The sequence below is a fragment of the Dryas octopetala genome, chromosome 6, assembly GCF_963921425.1.
Source record: "Dryas octopetala chromosome 6, drDryOcto1.1, whole genome shotgun sequence".
In the NCBI taxonomy this organism is placed as follows: Eukaryota; Viridiplantae; Streptophyta; class Magnoliopsida; order Rosales; family Rosaceae; genus Dryas; species Dryas octopetala.
The window spans coordinates 3167591-3193330 of NC_141371.1; the positions used below are offsets into that span (position 1 = coordinate 3167591).

Here is a 25740-nt window from a genome sequence, read left to right on the forward strand (position 1 = left end):
TAATAAAGATAAAACTGCAGTTTTTCAACTTATTAAAAGTTTCAGTTTATGTAATGTTTATTCGATCTCCTAAGTTTTCTTATGTAAATCAAACAACGTATTTAATGAAATTATTGAATCAATAGACTACACGAGATTAATGAAAGTATAAAATCAATTTATCATTTTATACAGAACGATGATATACCACGATTGCATACAAAATTTTCTTAAAAAAACTGGGCATCAGACCATATATTACTCTTAGGTGGGAAGTTAATTTAAATTGTGAACCAAACTGAGTTTTAATGCTTTCAATTCTTATGATGTTATGTAAAAATGGAGAGAGAAAGAGAGACTCAATTAAGTTCCGATTACTAATTACACCAATCAAAATTAATGACGATATCATTGATCACACTATTTGGGTGGTGATGGAGGTGCAATGGAGACTCACACCCTCTATGCAATGTGGGAGCCACAATCACAAAAATGCATTACTCAATAATGATACCCTTCACAACATGGACCCTACAAGTGCCCATAAATAGCAACCCTCCTAAGGGATGAAGGGATATGTCACCACTTCTGATTTATCTCAATAAATCGATCTCGATATCGAGTGAGTTTGAATTTGGAATTCATATACCATTTCCTTGGTAAGAGAGCGATCGACTGCTACTCACTCTTTCACTCTTTTAACACATATTTCCTCATAGTGTCGACATGTGCTGCCAGGGGGATGATCATGAGGCGCTTTTGGTACAAAGAGTGTGCGAGTTGTATGAGCAAATCTCAAGCCTCGAGAGCCTCAAACCCTCCAAACATGTCAACACTCTCTTCACCCAACTCGTCCTCACATGCATGCCACCAACCCCCATCGATGTCTCCAAGTTGTGCAAAAGGGTCCAAGAAACTAGGTCCAAACTCATAAGACTCTGTGGGGAGGCAGAGGGGCTTTTGGAGACCCATTTTTCAACCCTCTTAGGCTCCTATGAAAACCCACTTGACCACCTCAACATTTTTCCATACTACTCCAATTACCTCAAACTCTCCAAACTTGAGCACACCATCCTCAGCCAACACCTCTCTCATGTACCCACCAAGATTGCCTTTGTGGGTTCTGGCCCTCTTCCCCTCACCTCAATTGTGTTGGCCTCCAACCACCTCACCACCACCTCCTTCCACAACTTTGACATTGACCCTTCTGCCAATTCTATGGCTCTTGCCTTGATATCATCCGACCCCGACTTGTCAAAGCGAATGGTATTCCACACCACAGACATAATGGATGTCACCAGTGCCTTGAAAGAGTACGAGGTTATTTTCCTGGCAGCTCTGGTGGGCATGGACAAGGTGGAGAAGCTGCAAATCATCGAACACTTGGCTGAGCACATGGCCCCCGGAGCGATTTTGATGCTGAGGAGTGCACATGGTGCCAGGGCTTTTCTGTACCCAGTGGTTGACCCCATTGATGATCTTAGAGGGTTTGAGGTTCTTTCAGTTTTTCATCCAACTGATGAAGTCATTAACTCCGTTGTTATCGCGCGTAAATATGAATTAATGCCCGCGGAGATACACTCATCACCATCATCATCATCATCATCATCATCGCTTGATCAGCAAGGGATTAATGTTGGTCCTAATAATCCAATAATACTTCTTCCCAACAAGTGTTGTGAGGTTGAAGCCTTCAATCCACTCAATCATGGGAACAACATGATGATTGAGGAATTGGCCTTTGAGGAGAAACTTTCATAAACCTAGCTGCTTAATTTCAGTTGATCATGATGCGTTCATCTATAATATGTTGCTTGTTTGCTTAATTCACATATGCATGGAAATAAGGTCCATTTACTTGGTTTAGTTTTTATGTGTTTAATGCATATCTGACCCTGTGTTTAATTATAATTAATCTACTCGTTAGATATCCAATTATGTATCACAGGCATCTAAATTTTAATAAAATCACACGGAAATTGGATCCTTATTATTTATCGGCTTTGATTTGTCATGGCATTCATGCCTTACATGATCATGGTGTTCATCTACTAACAAGCTAGATATAATGTTTGCATAATATTGTATTTTTTTTTTCTTGCACTTCAAAAAATAAGAAGACCCAATTCATATCGAAAGTACGTTTTGGATTCCAATAATTTTCCAAGGGAAATCCGCGGAGGGCAGCTCAATGCAGGTAAGGCCTAGAGATTTAGACTAGCCAAAACTGAAATTATAGAGAAAAAAAAATCAATTAAGGACCAAGTAAATTTTTGTTTATGTCACTTAACCAGTTAATCCTTTACAATAGTGTGAATATATATAATTATAAGGATATAAAATTAAGGCTAGTACAAGTCAGTTACAATCAATTAGCTAGCTAGGGCTGATCTCTAACTTATTCATATTCCAAGAGTTGGGCCAATTAATTAAGAATTCTCAAACCATTGATTAATTTATGTTTGATGATCACGTGATGTTTTCTTCTTCTTCTTTTTTTTTTTTTTTTTTTTCCTTAGGCTCAAGTATATATTGTTCTGTGCATGATATTTATATATGAAACAGTAGCTTGCACGGTTTCTACTTTGACTTCTGGTACTCCAACCAGTGATTACGTTAAGAAGAAGAAGAAGAAGAAGAGGTCAATTATTTGTTCACATTTTGTGGTCTATAATCTATATGCTAGCCAATAAATGGCATGGGCTGTCGCACCTACGTGTCTGATGTCATGTAGTGTCTCTTATATCTTAGTCTTCTTCGTCCTCTTCTAATGCATCCATTAATTAATATTTTCATGTTCTCTTCTATGCATATAATGTGGATAAGTTGAAGGCCAGGTTATTCAGACTGGGGAAGAAAAGAAAATGACCCATTCAAATATAAATTATCGATGAAATGTTAATATATATATGTGTCCTTTCTGATACTGATAGCAAGCTAGTCGTTTAGGAAAACAACAAATAATGTAGCTGCGTGGTTGCGTTTGTCTAACTATGATTTGTTCAAGGAAGTTGATTAATCATTAATTCATATATAGTTGTGAACTTGTGATTAATTAATTAACTTTATATCTATCTGATTTGTCTCGTCAGGTCAATCTGAACCGCCATATATCCTTAATTGTTGCTTTCCCAACATCACATCTAATCTGAATAATTAAGCAAATCAACTATCACCAAAAATTCAAGACATGTCTGGTTCTTGATCAAACTGTATAGCTCCATTTTATTTAACATTTTCCCAAGGAATGCGTAGGTATATATTCTCAAGCTAGCTATATATTTGTTTGTTCGATCTTTTGCAGTTTTGCCTTCCGGCCAGATAGGAAAGAGATTGCTAATTTACATTTGACAAGAAGTCAAGAACAATTGTTTCTTAGAATTGAAAACCCGGATGTGGACAACTGATTTATCTTAAAGTTTCATGAAAACCATTGTTCATTGAATTTGGACATCACTATCTATATTATATACAGTCAAAATAAGTATTGAGGAGTGAGACAAAATTGTAAGTAGCAATTGCTATAGGGTTTAAAACTTTTATGTAGCTAAGGTCCACATTTTATATGTGTACATCTCTTATCAACATATATGACGTAATACACAATGAGAGACACAAAAAATGTATACAACCATATTAGAAATTTTTTTTTTTTTTTTTTTTTTTTTTCAGTTCTAGATCACTAACAATAAAGCATCGCTCTAATTAAAGCTTAAATATAGTTTATGATCGTGCAAGAGCAAACTTTTTTTTTTTTAATGCTATTCACCTTTTCCAATTCATCTTCTCCACTAATCTTCTCATTTATCACCTCTCATTTTACAGTATATTTTCATGATTAAAACTGTTCATTTTTTACATAATTATTTAAAGATCATCTCTGCAAAAAATCAACTAAATCGGAAATCATTTGATTATGTAATCGTGATCAAATGAACAGATGATTTTGGTAACAATTTGATAAGATAATAAACAGTTTTAGTCATAGTTAAATCTAAAAAATGAACAGTTCCGATCATAAATTTATATTATAAAAAAAAATAATAAAAGAGAAGGTTAACAAGAAAGTTGATAACATTCCTTTTTTTTTTTTTTTTTTTTTGGGTCAAGTGCGAGTGCAAACATTAATGAGAGAGCTAAATTCTATCAAACTATGATGTATTGTTGATTAGCTAAACCCCAATTATTAATTAATGACACCAATTAAGGGTGGGAGCTAAATAGGAAAGTGTGCCTTTATAAGGCAGTTAATATTAATTAATAATGATAGCCCTTCACAGTTCACAGTGTACTCTGGGCTCCACGATTGCATGCCTACAAAATAATGGCCCTTAATTTAGACTTTAGAGAGGGCTGGTGTGGATGTTGTCATCTGCAGCTCTGAATTTAGGATATCTTGCTCATAGTGTCGACATGGGCTACCAGGAGGAAGAGATGTGGGTGCAAATTACAAAAAGTAGTCTCTGCCTCTCACTCTCTCTGAGTAGTATGAGCAAATCTCTGGCCTTGAGACTCACAAACCCTCCAAAGATGTCAACATCTATCCTCTTTACCCAACTTGTATCCTTAATAAAACCGGTTAATATTAGGCTTATTTACACCATTGTATCATGTGAGATACATTTTTTTTAACTTAGCCCTCTGAAACTTAAATCATTTCAGTTTGTCACCTGAACTTCACACAGTTGTTGCAAAAAACCCTATGCCGTCAACTCTGTCAATTTTTCCGTTAAAATAGCTGACGTGGCACCTATATGGCATGAGTGAGACCCTTTTCTAATTATGTAAGATCTATGTGAACAAAAAAAATTATAAAAAATTGACATAGATCTTATTATTTTTTAGTTAAAAAATTGTTTTTTATTTTTTTTTTTTGTTCACATGGATCTTACATAATTAAAAAAGGGTCTCACTCATGCCATATAGGTGCCACGTCAGCTATTTTAACGGAAAAATTGACAGAGTTGACGGCATAGGGTCTTTTGCAACAACTGTGTAAAGTTCAGGTGGCAAACTGAGAGAATTTAAGTTTCAGGGGACAAAGTGAAAAAAAGTGTATCTCACAGGGGACAATGATGTGAATAAGTCTTAATATTATACAACCTAATAAAAAGTGAGTAGTACTGTATATGAGATCTTGATCATTGATCATCAGTTCCAATCTCTACATATTTATATTGGTTAAATTTCACATGTTGGCCATAATTGTTGGCTTACACGGTGCATCATAGTCCGTTTTGAGTATATGGAAATAGCGCCACCAATGATTACATCATAGTCGGTTCTAAGTATGTACAAATAATACTATTACGTATAAGTTATTCATTAGTGTTAAAAGAGTCCCAACTTTTTATTTAACTTCTAAAATATAATAATTTTTTAGAGTTTTTAAAATTGTAACGTGTAGAACAGACATCCAATTAATACACGCCAACAATAACATTTAGGGTCCCTATCACAAAATCTTTAAAAATTGCTTTTGTTTCTAGTTTTTTTCCCCTAAATTGTATATTAATTTATACTTTTTCTTAACAGAATTTTATCCTAGACTTTAATAGAGGCATTGGTTCGGCATTGTAAACTTTTAAAGTATATTGGGATTTTTGCTTCGAATTTATACAAGACTACAAATTATATGTACATTAGTTTTGACAATAATTCTTAGGCAACATTGCAGGCAGACTTGCACCAAATTAGTTAATCCAAACAGCTAGCTAGCTCAACCTACTTAATGGGTTTCAATAGAACATGGCTTTGAGGTTCTCTGTCTCTTTGTTCCTTAATTCTCACAAAGTGATAATAGATATGGATTGTACGCTACGCCAATCTCACAGGTTAGGGCAATAAGACCCATAACTATTTATTTATTTTTTTATCTGAAAGAAACACTCACTCGAGTCTCAACTATTAAAAGGGTATGTATCAATCTTTTGTCTTGTGAAAAGCGTGGGCCTAGCCCGAAAGAGAATATATAAAAATGGGCCAGCAAACCCATAAGAGATCATTTCTTTAATAGAGAGAAGTAATAAGGCCCAGAAGTCATATGGCTCTGAATATCTCACAACCGTGCCCAAAACGATAAAGCAAACCCTAAATCCCAATCCAATTTACCGTGTGCTAGAGGCACCTCATTTTAGTGCTAGTAACCTTTAATTGGGGTAATTCTAATCCAATAAAATAGAAAGTTATATATATATGAAGCATATTTATGTCTAAAACTATATTATAAACGACATAGTTTTGAACATGTCATATCAGCAGAGAATGCAAAATCGAAATGGGATTCCGAAAAATGAGAGATTAAAGCAATTAAGGATGTCTATTCCTGATTATGGTGTATAACTATATGATACGTCTGCATGAAGACAGCATGTCCACCAAAACCTATGGATTTGTCCTGGTTATGTGCAGACAATGCCCTCTAACATTGCCTAGAAATAAAGTATAAATCTACATAATTATAAGGACACTAAAGGAAATATGGAATGTACAAGCTAGCTACCATTACTTTACTTGCAAGGTTCACAATTAGCAAACATGAAAAAGAGAACATAAATTTATAATCAGAGCTAACGCTAATGGTTGAACCATTCGAACATCAACCTGTGCCTACATTAATGTCACATATCATCGTTTGCAGTTCCAACCCCGGTGTGATTGAATAACATGGATGATCCTCCAATGCCACCACTGACTCCCTCCATGAGAGCAAACCTCATGTCTTCTGATGGTTTCCAGTGTCGCTTCCTCTGGTTTATGAACCAATTGTTGATCTGCTTTTGGTCCAGTCCAGTTACCTCTGACAGCTGCAATTTCTCCTCTTCCTGTATATGCATACCAAAACCAACTTTTGTATTATACATACATATTTTGGGGGTTGAACTTGCAATATTTGAAATATGGGATAAGCAACTTATGCTATTTTTTGGCAACCAAGATAATTTCCCATTTATGTCGATTTACATAACATACACTTGAAAGGTATGAACCCCATGAAATAGATACGTATGGAGGTATCTTTGAGTTTTATGTGAGCTATGGGTGAACTACATATTCAAATATATGTATGAAAATTTTCTCGTACAGAACTGTCAATTTGAACTGTTGATTATGTGCAAATTAAACATGCCAAATATCTGGCAAGATAACATATTACCCTTTCAAATATAAATTTCTTTTCTATTGATCGACTCCTTTTTATTTTTCATATTTTTGTTAAGCAACTTGAACTGCATCAGAAACCTTAGTGCAGGAACATGTCATAACATAATTACATGGAAAATGTGAAAAAATACACAAGGAAATTAAAACCAGAAAACATAGAATGCGCAGCCATGAATATTGTAATGAAACTGATTAATTAGTACCGTAGGATAAGGCCATGTATAATGAGTAGTCCACCAGTCCAAGAGTGCAGTCCTGGCAACCATTGGTAGCTTCCCTTTCTTTCTTTTCTTCAAGAATTCCTTCCTCAGACTGCTAAGATACCCACTGTACTTATGCAGCAGCATATCTTTCAGCTCACGATCACCCGAATTATGAACACCACAAGTTTCTTGACTACTCTCTGCTGCGCCTTCCACCTCCCCACAACTAAATTCCTCCTCTGAACTTCCACCCGCTTCATCTGCAAAGCTAAAAAATTAGTAAGGAATCAATGATCATAACACATCTTATTGAAGTTCAGATAACAAATCGCATTGTCACATGAATCACTCCCATGCATTATATCTTAAGCTTTGGAAACCATCAATATCGAACCTATTGCTCTATTTATTTTCTTTTATCTGAGTTGAGATTTGAACTTTGAATCTTTTCCAACAAAGACGGATTCACATTTATTGTTTTAGGCAACCCATTTTTACACCAGCCGATTGTAAAATATTCTATACCTACTATTTAAACTGGTGAAGGTGTTAGCAAATATAATATGCAAAAGTGAAGATCGACTATAAATATATAGCAGCTCAAGACCTTGAACAAGGAAAACCTTTCGAGTTTATTGTGAGAGATTGATTAGTTCTTTCTTGTAATTTCTGGAATTAGGGTCTTGAATCTTGATGTTCATTATCAATTAGGAATTACCAATTAGGGTTTTTTATGTGTAAAATTAGGGGAGCATTTCTCATCAATAAAATTATTTTTTTATCAAAAAAAAAAAAAAGTAATCTCTGACTTTCTTGTATGATTCCATTGGCCTCATCAAGTGTTTGTTTATAGCCTTCTTCCACAATGTCAAGGCCTTCAAACAGATATATATCTGGTTCTAGGGCATGTGCAAAACAAACAACATGACCCAGAATCCTAAGCAACAAGACCTTAAAAGGTCCTAAACCCTAAACAACAAGAACTAATGGATCCCCCAGAATCCATGTCATGTGCAAAACAAGATGGTCCATTTATGTTAGCAAATTACTTAAGTACTAACTTATTAACTTAAGCATAGAAACGAAAGGAGGAAAAAAAAAAATATATACTAAAGTAGTGGAAGAAATTAAATAATCTAAAAACGAATGAATACATATATACATACCAGAGTGATGGACGTCCCAGGTGGGTTTTGGGAAAGTCCCTTTACAGAGGTTGCTGAGTTGCGATTCAATGCTGGTCAAAAACGTGGTGGCTTCATCCAACTGTTTCGATAGCTCTTCCTTGTATCTATGAAGAACCTCACAGTACGATTCCTAATTGCAATTAAAACACCAATTAAACCTCACAAATTAATTAATTTAAATCTTGTAAATTGGGTTAGGATGGAACGACAACAGTTTGACACCATGTTTGTAATTCTTTTATCTTTACCCTTTCTTTTCTTTTCAAATTAAGACTTGTCGGGAACCAAATGGAAGGAACAATATCATGAGTCATCATGATTCATAAGTATGGAATAAAATACCACAAAAGAATAAATGACTGAATAAATTAATTAAAGAATAAAGTGAATATTAATTAATGTATATATATATATAATAAATGTACCATGAAGTCATCAAGTTCTGGATCAGCTCCTATCTGGGTGCTGCAAGTGTTTATTGGAAGGTGGCTTACCCGCCCAATTTCTTGAAGAAGATTTTGCATCTCCGGTGGTGCTCCAACCTTCAATTATATAACAAAGAATTACAACAACTACTTAATAACTAGTACTAATTAGGCACACAATAATTGTATAATATGCAGGTGAAGAATGAATTAACCTTTTGGAGTTCAATGTATGCAGAAACTAAATCTGGGTAACGAGGGTGGTTGGCTATCTGGGTCTTGATGAGATCAGACATATTATGATGATCCTCGGAGGAACCCGAACCCATACCCATGCCTTGTCCCCTCTGATGATCCATCGTCGTTTCGAATAGGAACGTCATGTTATCGTCCACTCCCCCATGAAACCCATCAGTACCACAAGTAGCGCTGCTAGTGCTGGGTATATTTTCAACTACTTGATGAACATTAACATGATCATGATCATCTGAGCTTGGTATCACATAGTTCAGCCCCCTATAAAAGTCTTCCATATCTATATTTTGGTCAAATTCAATCTCTGATTTCAGCAAAAAGTGGGTAATTAAGCAATGGTCTCTAGCTGCTAATTCATACTTGTACCCAGTTCAAGAATAGACAAGTGTGTGAGAGAGGGGCCCAGCTATCTAGGCAGATATTAAAGTGAAGCAGCTGTGAACTGAACTAGCAAGAATAGCTTTCAAGTTGAGTTTGAAGCCGCCACTACAGAGACAGACTTAATTTAGTTGAAGAGTTTAATGATATATTAAGTTATGTTTGCCCTAGCTAGCTAGTTTCACATGGGAAAAGGACCAGACTTTGCTTTCTTTTCCAAGAAAATAACCTGAGAAAAGAAGAAACGCAGAGAGAAAAGACGAGAAAGAAACATACAAGGAACTGTTTGTTTGCGACTTGGTGTGATGCGAGCGCGTGAGAGAGAGAGAGAGAGAGAGAGAGAGATGAGAGAGAGAGTGGACTAGTACATACTGTATATAAGAGAGGGTGACAACTGACAGAGTGAGGGAGATTTGACAAGGTTTGAGGCACATAGCCCGTATTTATAGACACAGAAACCTTGTGCTCTTGGCATTGGACTTTGAGAGCTTTATTAATAACTCTGGCAGGACGTGACATTCTGCTACGTTTCTCCACCTCATTGGTTCTCAGACTGCAACACTCACTGTGCATCATTTCCAACAATTGCCTCTTCTTTTCATCTGCACCACCCATATATCATATATCAACTATTTTTACTTCCGCCTAACTCTGCTTCGGAACGATCACCAGATTACATTATCCTAATTACATTCAAGGGAAATACCGAAATACTATCTTCTCTTTCGACTTTTCTGTAGTCTTATAATCACAAGTGTCGTGGTCATATAAATAACTTTTTAAACACTCTCTTGATGAGAGCATATATATTAGGGATTTAGGGTGAATCACAATTTATCTCCCTAATTATTGGGATTAACACTTTTCCTCATTTTTATTTTAAAAGACCGTGGGAACCCCGATAATTAAAGAAATGAATTGTAATTAACCATATATTTATGTGCACTACATCAAACCCTCACGTACGCATAAAATATGAATCTGGCCACGGTGTAGTAGGGGAGAAAAACTACAAACACTTATTCTTCACTACCCAATAGTACTGGTCCGGTCCACTTATAAATTTATGACTCATGGACCATGGTAAAACAATTACATTATTTATGATCGATTATATATATTATAGAAATTAAATTTACCATATAATTGAATCTCACATCTATAAAACATGTAATTAATACTATCAAAATTTTCTATAATACGGGACATTAAATGTGGAATGTGAGCAGCTAATATTCCCACATTTGTATCAATCCATAGAGAAACCCTCTAATAATGAATAATGTGAGTAAATGTTATATCTCTCTAAAAAAAAGGTTATACAACTTATACATATAATTTACTCCATTTTATATGGTGCGAGGGTCTTTTTAACTTTTTCGTGCCTCCTTATTAGTTATTGCTAATCATTATTCTTTTTTAACACCTAAATCTGCGGGGCAAGGAAAAGTCTAAAAGAGGATCTTGGTTTTTTGTGTCTCACACTCTCACATCATTAATAATTTTCTTAACCTTGATTACCACACAACATTGTCTCCTTTTAATCATCAAGAATTGTTCTGTAATGGTAAATACAAGACATGCCAACAAATAGAAAATGGGGTAAAGGAAAGATATGATGGTGTTTCCTAGAAAATGACTGCATTTCCCCTTAATTAACTTCAATTTAATTGCAAGATTACCAAGACATTTTAAATCGCCTTTAATCATCTCTTCATTGAAAAAGAAAAGAAAAGAAAAATGTAAGAGTAAAATAATAGGATCATTTTTGGCGGGAAACAGTGGACCTTCTATGATCATTAACATTTGAACAGAAAAATATGCATAATTAATCAGTGTATCTGCAAAGTGAGAAAGATTACTCAGGCAAATCTTTGACTCAAGAAAATTTGCCATGCATCCCTTTCAATGACCAGGTAAACTTCCAGAAAAATAAAAGGGTTGTGTTATTTATTGTTTTCCTCTGGCATTATTAGCCCTTTTCATTAAAAATCGTAGCCTCCTCAATTGAATACAAAACTAGCAAAGCCGCAAAAGCATAAATATATTAATAATTTAGTGGTGAGAATGTGAGATAGATATTAAATTAAAAGGGTCAAGTGGTCAACAACATAAAAAAGAAAAAAAAAAGGATTTAAATAGCCGGTCGTCATTTATTAGTTTGAAATTGAATAATGTTGGTGATCGTAGATTCTAGGCCAGGTGATGAAATTAAAGCTTGCTAGATAGCAACAACGAATACAAAGAGTCCCCACTCTTTCGGGTACAATTATATGCTTTCATTATCAAACAAGTGTGAGAATATAAGAATCAAGACCACCCTATACAAGGTAATATTTGCAATTAAAGGCAACTTTACTTTAGAGAGCAAATAGGAAAATGCAAATCTAATTTTATGGATTTTACACAACTCAATTGGGTGATTTTCTATTGTTAATCAATTTGATAAGTTAAAATAGTTATTTTTTAATGATTTAAATTCGCAATCTAACAATATAATATACTAAATTGTTTAGTAAAAAAGCACTTTCCAACTTGGGATTGTATTGCAACAATTTCCCAGATACATACAAAAACTACTCATTCGATCATAGCATGTCTTCTTGGTTACTTACTTAGGTAAATATTTGTTGGACCAAAATAACTTAAATGCAGGGTCAGGAACTTAGGAAAGGAGGCAAGGGTAATCTGGTCTGCTATGTATTTTTATGGTAAAATGCATACAGATGCAGTAGTGAGTTGTACGAATGGCACTCATGCATTTTCACACTTGGGATTTTGACAATCATCATGAGTCTGCTGCTGATAGATTGTACAAGCCAGGTGGTAGTGACCAGGTTCCAAGGGTGCAGGGACAAGACATATATGTGGGCAACTGGGCATGCACGTGACATTGAACCAGTTGCAATAAAAGAGTAGAGACATGAAGAGGAAGGTCAGCGAGAGAGTTCGGTTTGGAACTTAGGATTTCAGGCAATTCCCGCAGTGACAAGTAAAATAGGCAGCAACAGCTGGCCGCAATTTTAGCTTCAGGAATCAGAATCAGAATCATCAGAATATCATTGAGTAAAAGTATCACAAACAAATACAAAGTCCCCATCTTCAGTTTTCAGTCTTTGAGTGTCAAGTCTTCTCACCGATTCTGCTAGCATTGCTCAATGCATGTTTTATGGGGTTAGTAACCCAAAATATATGTAGGCCTTGGAAGATGATATGTGACCATGATTGTGTGTCTAGTATGTGTAGTCACCTTCCACCTAAAGTTCGTGTGGGGGGTTCACATTTTACATGCAGGTAGTCACCAAATGGAGCAATTTTTTTATGTGACTATTACAGTGTTAAATGGTGTTACTCGATCATTATGTTATAATATATATATATTCATTAATTTTATTTTTAAGAAATATAAATTCGTCGTTCACATATATTATAATACGTAAATTAGTAATAGTCTGCGTACAAATTTTTTTCACTAAATGGAAACCCTTTCTTGGCTACCAAACATGGCTCTCATCTGCCCAATCTTGGCCCAGTCCATGCTTAGACAAGGACTCAAATACACAAGACATGCATCGGCCGAGTTGGGTGGCCCATTTAAAACCTCACACCCCCCTCCAAAAAAAAGAAAAAGAAAAAAAGGGTGTGAAAGAATCAGTCTGGCTTAATTATATAATCTTTTGTTTCATTGGTACAGCTGGTTTTGTATGATTTTGCCTGTAAGGGGAAGGCCCTCTTACATCATAAGTCTATTCTGGAGGTGTATTTAGTTAATAATTTCTCGATAAGGTAGGCCTAATGCGGTACAATTGATATGACTCCACGGAGCTTCTCACATGGCCATTTTACATGACATTTGCCTTTTTTTCTTTTTTAAAGAAAGAGACGTGAGAAGTTACTGTAGGAAGAGGAAAAGTAGAGTATGCGAGATGGGAGTAACTTGAAAATGGGATAATGTGATTATTATATTATTCTTAATTCTTAAAACTGTTATCAAAATACCACATCTATGTAAAGTCAGCAAGGATAATAAACATTTCTTATGATTTTCTTTTTTGTCTTTGATCATAATATTTCTTATGATTGATAAAGAGGGTTTTATAATAGATAGCAGATTTAAAGTATATTCTCATCCCTCCATTCTCAACGCATTTATCTAGAGAGTGAGAGAGTTGCATACTAACTATACCATTCTAAACACTAGTTCACCTCTAGGAATTTCTCCCCACCTCTCATTCCAAACATTTGTAAAAGTCTGTAAGAGAGAGAGAGAGAGAGAGATGCATAGAAACTACACCATGTTTAACACTAGTTCAGCTATAGATAGATGTTCCATATAATCATTGATAAACTGGTCATGGGAGCCCTCAAATGAGAGAATTTAGTTCAAATTTTGATCTATTTATCCCAACTACACCATGTTTAACACTAGTTCAACTACAGATGGATGTTCCATATAATCATTGATAAACTGGGCATGGAAGTCCTCAAATGTGAGAGTTTAGTCCAAATTTTGATCTTATTTATCCCTAGTGACAACTGCCTAATACTTTACAACAACGATTATCACACTTCACAGAAGTGTGATTTTTTTAGTTCTACTAACACCCAGCTGCCTTGAGAAAGTTGTCAAATGGACTAGCAGGAGGCAGCCTCAAAGCTAACCACGGATCCTTTTGCATTAATGCAGCTTCCTGAGTATCCCCAGTTTCAATAGTTAACTGCATCAACATAAACACCGGCATTTACATGAATATAAAGCACACAAAAAAAAAAACTGATAAATCATACACAGCAGCTGTTGTGAAAAGGTTAAATGACTAAATTGAAGTAAACTGCAGCTATCATCCCCTACAAATATGGCCTGTTCTTTGTTTTCTTAAAAAACTAAAAAGGGCCTGACCTTCTGGAGTGTTGTGCGTTCATCTGCAGGAAATGCGGGAAACATTTTGTCACTGACACTGCTCTGATGATTTTCATGGGCCAACCAGTTAGTGAGCTTATTCCTTGTGCCTGTGCCAAGGGCTTCACACTGGCCAGCCATTGTGTTGTATGGAAGGGGTGACGTAGAGATAGATGTTCCCGCTACTTGACCGGCTACCTCAAGTGCCTAAAACAATTTGTTCAGTATTGTAGGTGAAAAAACTTGCAAAGTAATGATCTTAATTGATCCACATATATACAAGGAAGGTGGAAGAGGGGAAGTGGTTACCGATTCTAAAAGCTGTCCAATGCTGATAACATGCTGAGAGGGGTCAGTAACAGATGCTTCACTTATCGCATCATCCTCAACTGATGAATTTGTAGGAAATTCCTGCAACATGAGAAGTCATTGAGAATAGCCTTAATTTCATTGTACACATGACTATGATCAGATGTGGCAGGTTGCATGCCAATTCAGCAGTAGCAAGAAACTAGCCTAAATAGCATACCCCATCAAAGGACTGTGATTGTTTCAAATGGGCAGCCATTTGATTTTGGTCAAAGTCGAGCATCGATTGTGGACCAAACATGAACGCATCGTCAGGTGTGAATGACTCTGAAAGTTGGTTTGCCACATCTTCTGCCTCCATCTTTAAAAGGAAAAATAAACAAATGAGGATGTGTGTGTGAGAGATGTATACATTGGGGTTCCGTGAGTTGATCGCCACGCGGTTAAACGTCCGGAACTAATAAGCACCTGTGCGTGTGCGTGTAATATACAAATATATATATATGTATATATATGTAAACAGAGAGAGAGAGAGAGAGAGAGAGAGAGAGAGAGAGTTGGGAAGAAGAAAACAGAGGTCCATCAGTAAACCGTCATACCTCAGTAATGTTTGATAGAAACTGAACTAAAATTTCCATTGTGACATAGTCAGATTCATATATTTTGTTCCGCAAATCAAATAGTAACGAAGTAGCTATCTGGTTATCAGTAAGAGATCCATATTTACTAATATCTGCCTCAGGCTTTACATAAACTTGAAGATCACCACTGATGCCCAAATATGGATCAACCTGAATATGCACAAGATGTAAGGAATTTGCTACAGAGTAAATTCACACCACTAGCAAGTTATAAAATTGTAATATGCTCGATGATCAAAGAGCTTAAATGATCCTATTAAAAGCTAGAAACTTCATTCTATCAAAAGTGGGAAATGTGATCCTATTGCTGCCCCTAGTTTTAAGTAATAGGAGCATTCAGGATCAGGATAAGATATACTCACATCATATGGTATTAATGACTTGAGTAGATCATTCAGATCAGGAATGTGATAGATCTTAGCTGCAAACATCAACATGCCAACTGATAGAACAAGGATAGATCTCTGACATGCTGAAGGCAACATTCCTGCAAAGAGATTAAGAAATTTAATCACAAATTTTTTTCATCAGAACTGAATGATTATTTAAGGATTTATGCTCTCCACACCATTGTTAGGATCAAGGGATATATTCCTCAGAGACAGCAGAAGTTGAATGAAACGAACTATAGAGTTGTCATTTGGATTCTGCAAAATCACAAATTTAAGAAATTTCATAAGAAACTACAGTACCACATAAGAGATACATGCATACATGCACAAAACCAGATAGATACATTGAACACAGGCAAATCCGCATATCCCATTGGAATCGTGGATTTCTTATTTAGAAAAGCGGGCAAAAACCTATCACCAAGAATAAGACCACCACATAAAATGAAAATCGTCAACAGGATTAGACCACCTCAGTCCTAAAAGTAAACACTACACAAAACACTCAACCACATCCTCAGTTAGTTTAGGATAGATATGCTCTCCCTAATGGAGGTATAAATGTAGAAGTGCGAAGCAACAGAGACATAATAAAAGAAACAATTGAAAAAAGAAAAAGCAAATAACGTAAATTAAAATTTTACCTTCAAGCGTGAAGAAATAAGCATTAAAGTGAAGGAATGAGCTATAGCTTCAATATTTGAAGGCAAATTATCTGGGAGAGTGGCTTGTATCCAAAAAGCAGACAGCAAGTGTGCCATTTGATCCTCAGTAAACTTCATAACATATGGTTCCTGAGCCAATGAACAAACCAGGAAGTATACAGACTTAGTAAAGCAAGCAAAAGCTACACACCACAAATGTTACCAGTTACAAAAAAAGATGAAACTTCTTACTGGCTCCGTTAAGCTGACTAACGCAGCCGTCCTGTCAATAATAGAGCTGATTTTGTAGAAATTAGGGGAACTCTTGCAGGTACGTCCCTGCTTCCAGTCTTCCTCTACAGTGTCTCTCTCTTTCGAATCATCACGAGCATTATTATTCACAGGCTTTTCTGCTTTGGGGCCATCTTTCTCCTTCCGGAGCTTTTCAAGTCTAGCTGTAATCGAAGCAAAGGCAGATGCTGTATTCGAATCCCATCTTCTTGATTGGTATACAAAACCAGATTGTACGGGCGCAATCTCATGTCGGGGCCGATCAGAACTTGGGATGAGAAGAATAGAGAATATCTGGTGTGCTCCAACACGCACCTCAACATCGGGATGCACCATCACTTTCAAAAGTTGGACAAGAAGGGATTCGGGAAATACCTACAAGAAAACATTAAAACAGGTTCACTATGCCGTATTCAAGACAAGCAGAAAACAATAACGTTCACCCTTCATTACTTCAGTGTCATATGAATCATATCTATTAGAATGGTTCCTTCTGAAACCATTCTATCTCACATCATATTGGAAATGTTTTCTTCAATCAAATTAACTAAGGGTCATTTGAAATCGTAAACCATTTTTAAAAAAGGCGTGTGATTACATGTCCACCAATTTACATTTCCCTTAAGATACAGAATCCAAATTATGTCATCCAAAATCATTCAATCAAACATCAGTTGGTCTTCCTTAATGTAACTTGCAATTATGTCTCTGACTGTAATCAACCAAATATGAGAGTAATTTCCATGTAAGAGTAATCAACACGTAAACCCTTCTCAAACCAGCAAAGATATTTTCAACTCCTCTTACCTGCTGTGAACGCGAAGAGATCAATGCTAATGAGATCATATGAGCAAGAATCATCACTGATCCAATGGTAGCTCTGGCAACAGTTCCAGATGGAAGCTTCTCCAGAGTTATAGCCATCATGTCAAATAGTGGTAGTACATTTCCAATCTATTAAAAAACCACCACGTGATTTTAATAAATAATAGAAGCACCACAGAATACAAACAACTACAAACACCAAAAGTGTAGAATTTACCCCTCTAGCAATTTCTAGTAAGCAATCTTCAATAGAATTTTGTAGCATAATATTTATGTTTGACTCTTGCTCTCCAACCGATTCAACAGTGGCTTGAAGACTTTTCCTCAAATGCCTGCACAAGTCAGAAACAAATCCAATTTCTGCCAGCACTGCTCCAGATCGAATTTGGCTAGCCAAAGCACTAGCAACTTGAATGACATAAGATTTGAGTTGAGGATCATGTGAAACATTTTTGTGGTCAAGATGACGAATCACATAGGCTAAAATTAACTGCTGATTCCCTGAAGCCAAAATTAGAAAATAACACCCCATCAAAGGGAATAAGTGCTGACATAATTTTGCAGAGCATAATATCACCACAAAGGATTTCATTAAGTGCAGAGAAGATAAGAATACCTGAAGCCTCCATAAAGTACGACATATCAGACAAAACCAACAGAGCTAACCCACTCCGAGGAACCCAGTGCTGCCCAGCATCAAAGTAGACAAACATTGGATCCAATACTCGGCGCATTGTTGTGCTCTCCTTGGCTAATTCAATCATTCTCTGAATACAAATTTGAGCCCACACCTTTGGTGTCTCTATCTCTTCTCTAAAACAATCAAACAATGAACCGAAACTATTACAAAAGGGAAATCAGAAGAAAAGAAAATAATTATTAAGTGATGCAATTAACATAATCCAAAATTCAAACCCATTGACTGACAAGCTCTCCTTGAGAGGCTTTCAATAACTCCTACCTTGTCAGAAGAGAAGGATCCTTCTTTTCTGGTCGTGGCTTGATGATCATGCAGCTAGGGCTAGCATCACTGCCAACAACTCTGCCTTCACTTCGAACTACTTCATCCACCCAATTATGATGTGGCTCCCCTCTGACATCATCTTCATTATGTGTATCTGGCTCATAGTTATCCAAGGTGACATGTACAATCTGCATTCACAAGAAAAACTTGCAATGCTCAATATTGATGAGAGAGGCTCCCTTGATATTTGATAATGCAGTTAACAAATTGCAACTTGTATATATATGACTGTTCTTCATAAGACCTAGGGACACAACGCTCATGTTCATCTGTATCACACACTCCTTCGGATGCTTCAAAAGGCTTCACCTTAAAAGTAGAGCAGAATTATCAAGGTATATGCATTTTGTCACACGTGATTATTATTTTCACAATTATTACATATATTTCTTTTCCCAAGCAAACATATGCTCAAATATAGATAGGGCTCTATACAAATAAATAATGATAATAATAATAATAATAATAATAATAAAAGCACATATATATTGGGGTCTCATCATGTGTAGATTTTTGGAAGTTGATGTGTTGGACACCCCAAATTGGTGTTGACAGACAACACTCCTCTGTTCCCGCATATTATAAACCATTTGTATTATTTATTCCATTTGTGTCCATCTGTTTGATTTAAGATCTTAAATAAATATCCATAAGTACCATTAATTTCCTTTGGCCATTAGGTCACATCAATCTAATACAATATCAACCTATGTGTCAAAAAAATAGTTTGAAAGACAAACAGACTAGTCCAAAAACGAATGAGACATTTTCTTTTTCAGTGCAATGGGGGCCAAATGAGACATTTAAATGTCCCCAAACAGTGCAAAAAAGCTAACAGTAATTTCATAGACATTTTAATATCTTCAAATAATGTAGCTTACAAGAACTAACCTCATCAAAATCGGTAAAAATATATGAAAATTCTGCCATGAATTGCACCTGCCAAGGGAGAAATCTACCAAATTAACAATGTTCCAACTGAAAAACAAAACAGTTCGTAATAGTTTTCAAATTAATCATTATTGAATGAAAACTAGATCCCAAAAGGAGGGGGCAGGGTTAGCAATTAGAAACACTGCAGGAAGTCAAATCATAAAACTACCATGGCTGAAAGGCACTGCAAACTTGACGCTCTCAAGCAGCGCCTTTGATGGTCTTCACCACTCTCGCGCGCCAGCTTACATGCTTTATGGACCAAATTCTCAATGTTATGTGTGTAAGTTCCGTCTGTCTGTTCACAGATTGGGTCAACAAACAAGACAAGTCAAAATTAAGAAAAAAAGAAGTAATATAATGTATTTACTTTGTACAGAGGACTGAATATATCTCCAATCATCCATATTAGATTCATCCATACAGAATAAGAAATGCCACAAGTAGGATCAACAATTTATAAATCCAAGGCCAAATGTCACTTTTCGCCCCTGTACTTTCACTTTCATCCTTGTTCTTTAAATTTTGGCACCATACTTCTATTACGATAGCAATTAGGTCCACTCTGTCAAGTCCATCAATTTTAGTGACGGAAAACGCCAACGTGGCATCATGTGCCCCCCTTGTGACTTCCAAAATTAAAAGAACATGGATGAAAGTGGAAGTACTATCAAAGTACAGGGACGAAAAGTGACATTTGGCCTATTAATTTTGTAATTTTGAGGGGGGCACGTGATTCCACATCGGCGTTTTGACGGGCTTGACAGAGTGGACCTAGTTGCTATCGTAATAGAGTACGGTACCAAAATTGCCAAAATTAAAAGAACAGGGAAGAAAGTGAAAGTAGTGTCAAAGTATAGGGACAAAAAATGACATTTGGCCTAAATCCAATGACTGGATACCAAGGGTACGATACTACAATACATCCTCGCTGTTAACAAATACATTTAGATAGTAAAAAATTTGTGCCCTAGTCCACTTGAGTGACATGCATGATCTATCTCACACCAAATTCTCTAGCCTATATCTAAAAGATCTTCTACTTAACAACACCATGTAACATATAAAGGAAGGATAGCCTATATCCACAGAACTTGCGTCATGTCATGTTGAGAATGTCAGATATTCAGATTAAGTTAAGCACTGTTTGGATTCCATAAAGCTGGAATAAATTATTTCTTTTTATGGTACCTAAAAGGAATCCATTGTCTTCCTACAGATTTATGACATTAAAGCATTGATTAGGCCAATCAAATAGCTTTCATTCTGCTCGACATATGCCAATAGTTATTCTAAGAAAAGGAAACTTGTAAATCACCTGACTATAGATAAATCTCGTTAGGGTCTGGCACCCAAGTATGCGCAGAGCATCTTGCTTAGAGTTGTCCAGAAGCTCAGTAACCACATTAAGCACACTGCATGCAAAATATGCCCTAGAAAAGGCAAAACATATTCAATACAACAAGAGAATTCAGGACATAAAACCACACTAATGAACCAAATATACAACGAAAATAGCATATATCTAATACATAAGAAAATGTAAAATGTTCTTTGCCAATCTAAAAGAGCACAAACTTCCACCTAAAAGAGGATCTGTTACTTGAATTTAGAGTTTCCTTGTGAATCATACAAAAGCTAATAGTTAAACATTAGTTTCATCCAAGAGATTATTATCAAGCAGACCTTTTTTCCCCAAATAATCACCAATATACTTCTGCAATGAATTAAATGGTAAGAAAAAAAAAAAAAAAAAAAAAAAAAACAGCTTACACTTACATCTGCTCCTTACACAGGCAAAGCAACTTGTTGTAAGCCTCTGCAACAATATTGATGAACTTGATGTGATCAAGTCGTAGCTCTTTGTAGCACCTATCTTCAAGATATTTGGCAATCTATTGAAAATAATAGGCAACAGCTATACATCAGCATCAAGCTATTAATTTAAAACGAGCTCACTTTTAAAAGTTTTATTGAATAAGAAATAAAGAAATAGCATAAATGTTTTCCTACCTTTGGGATTCGAACAGGATTTTTTGCAGCATATTCGCATAACTTAACAATTTTCCTCTCATTAGGAGGGCCATCCTGGAATATGTTGGGACACTTCAACTTCAGTATTCCAGATATTTATAAGAAAAGTATAAATATTAGTCTAGATTTTGATCTTATATACATGAGCAATTGATTCCTTGTGAAGTTGCTGCTCATAAAAAAATTTCACCACTCAACAATTTTGGCTTATAAATTTCTTCGAGTCCAAAACTCCTAAGTCTATATATATATTGCTGGACAATCTGGTAGGATTTTGGCAGACTTTCAATTAACACATTCATATACACAATTGAAACGCACCTGATCAATGACCTATTCACAGCTCAACAAAGTAACATGACATGTAACGTTCATATTTATGTATATATATATATATATATCATTGCTTATATACATGGGAAGAACAATTTTGGGAAACTAAGGATGATATGTAGGCTCCATTTAGATTTAGTAATTAATAAAAAATGGAAACACAAATGCTTCAAAGAAAAGCCCTCTCTTAAGCATCCTAACCAATTTTCCAAATACCCTCATTGTTTCCTACCTAAAATGGAGGGATAATCTTCCAGAATGATAAAATACATAAACAATTGAAAGAGAAAGTCTGATTCTTGCTACAAAGTCCACACCAAGGCATGCAAGGGAATAGCAAACGCATTTTTTCTTTCCATCAAGGAGTGCTTGGTAGCACTACCAGTGCCCCGCATTACATGATCAAGTGATCAGATTACAAGCTAATATCTGTGGGGCACAGATATCCCTAGCAAAAACTCAAACAAAAACAAATACGGTACGCCATTCACCAAGGTGTCTGTGGACGTTATGGCTTAAAAGTAAAGGGTAAAGATAGTATTATACTCACAGGAGACTTGGGAAATATTTCTGCAAGCAACTTTTTGTAACGCTTAACAGGTTGTCTGGATCTTGACCTCAAAGCAGGGCAGCATACGCACATGTTCCCACACGCTGGGAAAATCTTTCTGGAGATGACACCCATTTCCTAAACATAAACAAATATAAATAAAAAGATTAAAATTGACCAAATCTTCCATGGAAATATTTAAAGCACTGTTCAACTACCCAAATTAATGGACCAAATGTATAACTAAAAGTACCCAGAACCAAAAATGAAGTACGAAAAGAGGAACTTGATCACCCCAGCAGAAAATCCCATATCACAACAAAACACAAAGGCATACTATACATGCATAAACACTACAATCTAATATCTTTAAGTACAATGAGAAAGAGAAAACAGAAATAAAATGCACCCAACAAGAAATACAAAAAAAAGAGGTACACTATACAGAAAGAGATACAAAGCTATTTTTCTTGGTTATTTACACACACTGGCACACACCAAATGAGAAAGGGAAGCTAAAAAGAGAAGACGTGAGACTTCACTAATACAAACATGAACCAAACATACACAGAAATTGCATCAAAAGAAAAATACATTGAAAAAGGAGATACAACCAAAATGATACATAACAACCTATAAAAAACCAAGTAAATGTGGGAAAAAAAATTTGAATATATAAAAGACAGAGAACGCCAGGATACCATTAAAGAGAGAATTCATAGAAAAACAACAGAATGAAGCCAAGGCAAATATGTCACTGACCCAGAATCAAAACCCACATAGAAAGCCAAATAAATGTGGGAACTTTTTTATTTTGAAAGAAACTAGAGAAACCCAGAATACCATTAAAGAGAAAAACACGGAGAAACCAAGCCAAGATCTTACGTTGTCCTGCAGAGGTAGATCTGGGGAGTGAAACCTTCACCCTCCTACGGAGTTTAAACAGCTAGAGCAAGAATCATAAGTGAGAGACGAGAGTGTGGCAAAACAAAAGAATGAGCATGGGACTAGGAAAGTTATCAAGCATAGACAGAGAGAAGAAGGCGCGTGGATTGAGACGAATTAAGAACATGGGAGAGTATGTGCTCCTTCACGTGATGGGTTGTCAGATTTTCGCTTCTTTTTTGTTTTTTCTCGTTGAAAAAGTGTACTGCTTGTTGGTTTTGTCAGACGACGCAGAACTTGGTAGACTACAAAATCTATTTTTTATTATTTTTGGTATTGAAAAAGTTTCCTAAGAATTTTATTTATTTTATTTTCAAGCTTTTGGAAGTAGGGAGTAGGGACGTATAGAAACTTTACCTTTAATTTGAACCTTTCTGGCTCCAACTTTATTTTGAACTCAAATAGCAATGCACTTTGGATTTTATTTTATCGTTATACCGTTATACGGTAGAAAGACTTATCTATCACAAATTCACAAATACAAGATATTTATTTCTCTCACGTGTTAAGTCAGTAGTAAAAGAGACAAAACGATAAAAACTCGTTATATGAAAATTTTACTCGTAATCAATTTCTCTGTAGTCTGTGGACTCTGTACCCATTTAACAAAGTTTTGTTGCCTTATTTTCAATAAAAAGAAAAAACGACCCCTAGTAAATGAGATCATTAATGGGGGTATTTAATGGTGTCCATGCTTGGCCATTTGAAATTAAAGAAGCCATGAGTAGTTAAGAACATCAATGACAAGGATCCAGTTACCAACTTACCAAGACCAAGAGGTTACATATTGATATTCTTTCCTTTCTCTTTTATTTCGCTTCCAATTCCATCTTTCAATGTTTCCATATTTAATGAGTAGGTATTCGACAGACCCAAAAAAAAGAAGATAGGTATTTGTCTTTCATTTCATTGTTTTGTAATGGGTAAACTACCTTTAAGGCTTTAACCTTGAGTCATTGCTTGACCCACATGTAATGTCTCCCAAGGACGAAGGATGTCACACTCGCACAACATCCTCACCTCCAAGCTTCATGTGAAAATAGAAAGCAATCTATATCATTTGCGAATTATCCACGTCTTATTCAGAGTTATAGTAAGCATTGCTGTAAAGGCAAGTAGGAACCACAAGTGACTCAGACAACCTTCCAAAGCAATAGGTGAAATTATTATCCAAATTGTACTGTACATTTGAATAGTATTTTCTGGCCTTAGAATAAACCAGTTTGTTGTCATAGTACTTGCTCATTGTACATCTTAATCTTCATGGGAAATAACTTCATTTTAATATATGCTTTCACCCAGCAGCTTTATATTCAAGGTATATTTATCAAACCAGAGTAATTGAATGCATTGTAAAGAGTTGATGGTCCAAGATTTGTATTTCCCATAGCTTGAAAAATGTATATATTCTAAATCAGAATAACCTGTAGACCAGATGACCATTTTTCACAAATGTATAATAAAGGGATTCTAACTTCTAATTCCTAAATTTAAAAAAAAAAAAAAAAGTAACATCATTTTTCAACACCTAACTTAGTAACCCAAATGTCTGGAAGGCTTTTATTTATTTATTTATTTATTTGCCTCAGTGAATGGTTGATCGACTTTTTAACACCAGTAATGCACTAAGTTAAACATGAGCGACAGTTTCTAAGAATTTTATATGTGATGTCCCACACTGTTCATGGCAAAACCCCAAAAGGAGTACAAATAAAGTGAGGAATCTCACGCTTAATCAACTTTAGTACTAGGACTTAGGAGGCCTTGGACCTTGGACCTTGGTTGTTGGGAAAAAAATCTTTCCCAAGGTCTGTTTTATGTTAATTTATGCAGATGCTAAGACAAAGAGGATTATATGAACTTTGAAATCATACATTCATAATCTATGCATTAGTAACCTGTATTAAGTTTCCTTTTGACTGAGGAAAACTGTAGTGCTCCAAGGGTGCATCACATGACATATACCTGGCCAATCAGATATTCCTTGGTCTCAGCCTTGAAAATTTTGTATTCTAGTTCTCTTTTTCAGTTTTTCTAATGCATGTGTGGCTTCATATATATGATTGCTAAGATGAGAAGGCCCATATCTGATCACTACCAACATCCACGATCAAAAAGTTGCTTTCATAGTTTCATATAAGGTGTCGACTTGCATGTTATGGAGGTAATAGGCATATATTATATTTAAAGTCTTTGTCTTGGTTTTGGTGGGCAATTAAGTTTTGGCTTTGAGAGACAACCAAGTAGCAATTAGGTTAACATGTGGATGGCACATGATGGCTTTGTCCTCCAAGAGACCCCAAGTTGAAGGTGACCTTGGCAGTCAAT

The 25740-nt window shown here is 35.6% G+C and overlaps 3 protein-coding genes across 3 annotated transcripts; 1 reads left to right on the plus strand and 2 right to left on the minus strand.

Annotated features, from left to right (window-relative positions):
- Positions 1 to 590: 590 nt before the first annotated feature.
- NAS4 (nicotianamine synthase 4) lies at positions 591 to 1969 on the plus strand. Its single transcript, XM_086247853.1, has one exon. It carries the CDS (start codon positions 706 to 708, stop codon positions 1738 to 1740), a length of 1035 nt encoding a protein of 344 aa, XP_086103979.1. The 5' UTR covers positions 591 to 705; the 3' UTR covers positions 1741 to 1969.
- Positions 1970 to 6599: 4630 nt separating this feature from the next.
- On the minus strand, positions 6600 to 9491 carry LOC147281137 (homeobox protein knotted-1-like 1). The gene is made up of 5 exons (XM_086247095.1): positions 9174 to 9491; positions 8959 to 9075; positions 8513 to 8663; positions 7347 to 7606; positions 6600 to 6803 (listed from the first exon to the last, which is right to left on the minus strand). Exons 1-5 carry the CDS (start codon positions 9489 to 9491, stop codon positions 6600 to 6602), a joined length of 1050 nt encoding a protein of 349 aa, XP_086103221.1.
- Positions 9492 to 13902: 4411 nt separating this feature from the next.
- Positions 13903 to 23629, minus strand: LOC147281138 (protein SEMI-ROLLED LEAF 2). Its single transcript, XM_086246769.1, has 20 exons — positions 23353 to 23629; positions 22468 to 22605; positions 21564 to 21638; positions 21330 to 21445; positions 20869 to 20983; positions 19720 to 19848; positions 19509 to 19556; positions 18555 to 18745; positions 18210 to 18406; positions 17811 to 18094; positions 17576 to 17722; positions 16730 to 17143; positions 16478 to 16627; positions 16010 to 16088; positions 15804 to 15928; positions 15400 to 15591; positions 15021 to 15161; positions 14801 to 14902; positions 14492 to 14698; positions 13903 to 14309 (listed from the first exon to the last, which is right to left on the minus strand). The coding sequence occupies exons 2-20, from the start codon at positions 22600 to 22602 to the stop codon at positions 14190 to 14192; spliced, it is 2967 nt and encodes a 988-aa protein (XP_086102895.1). The 5' UTR covers positions 22603 to 22605; positions 23353 to 23629; the 3' UTR covers positions 13903 to 14189.
- Between the last annotated feature and the right edge of the window lie 2111 nt (positions 23630 to 25740).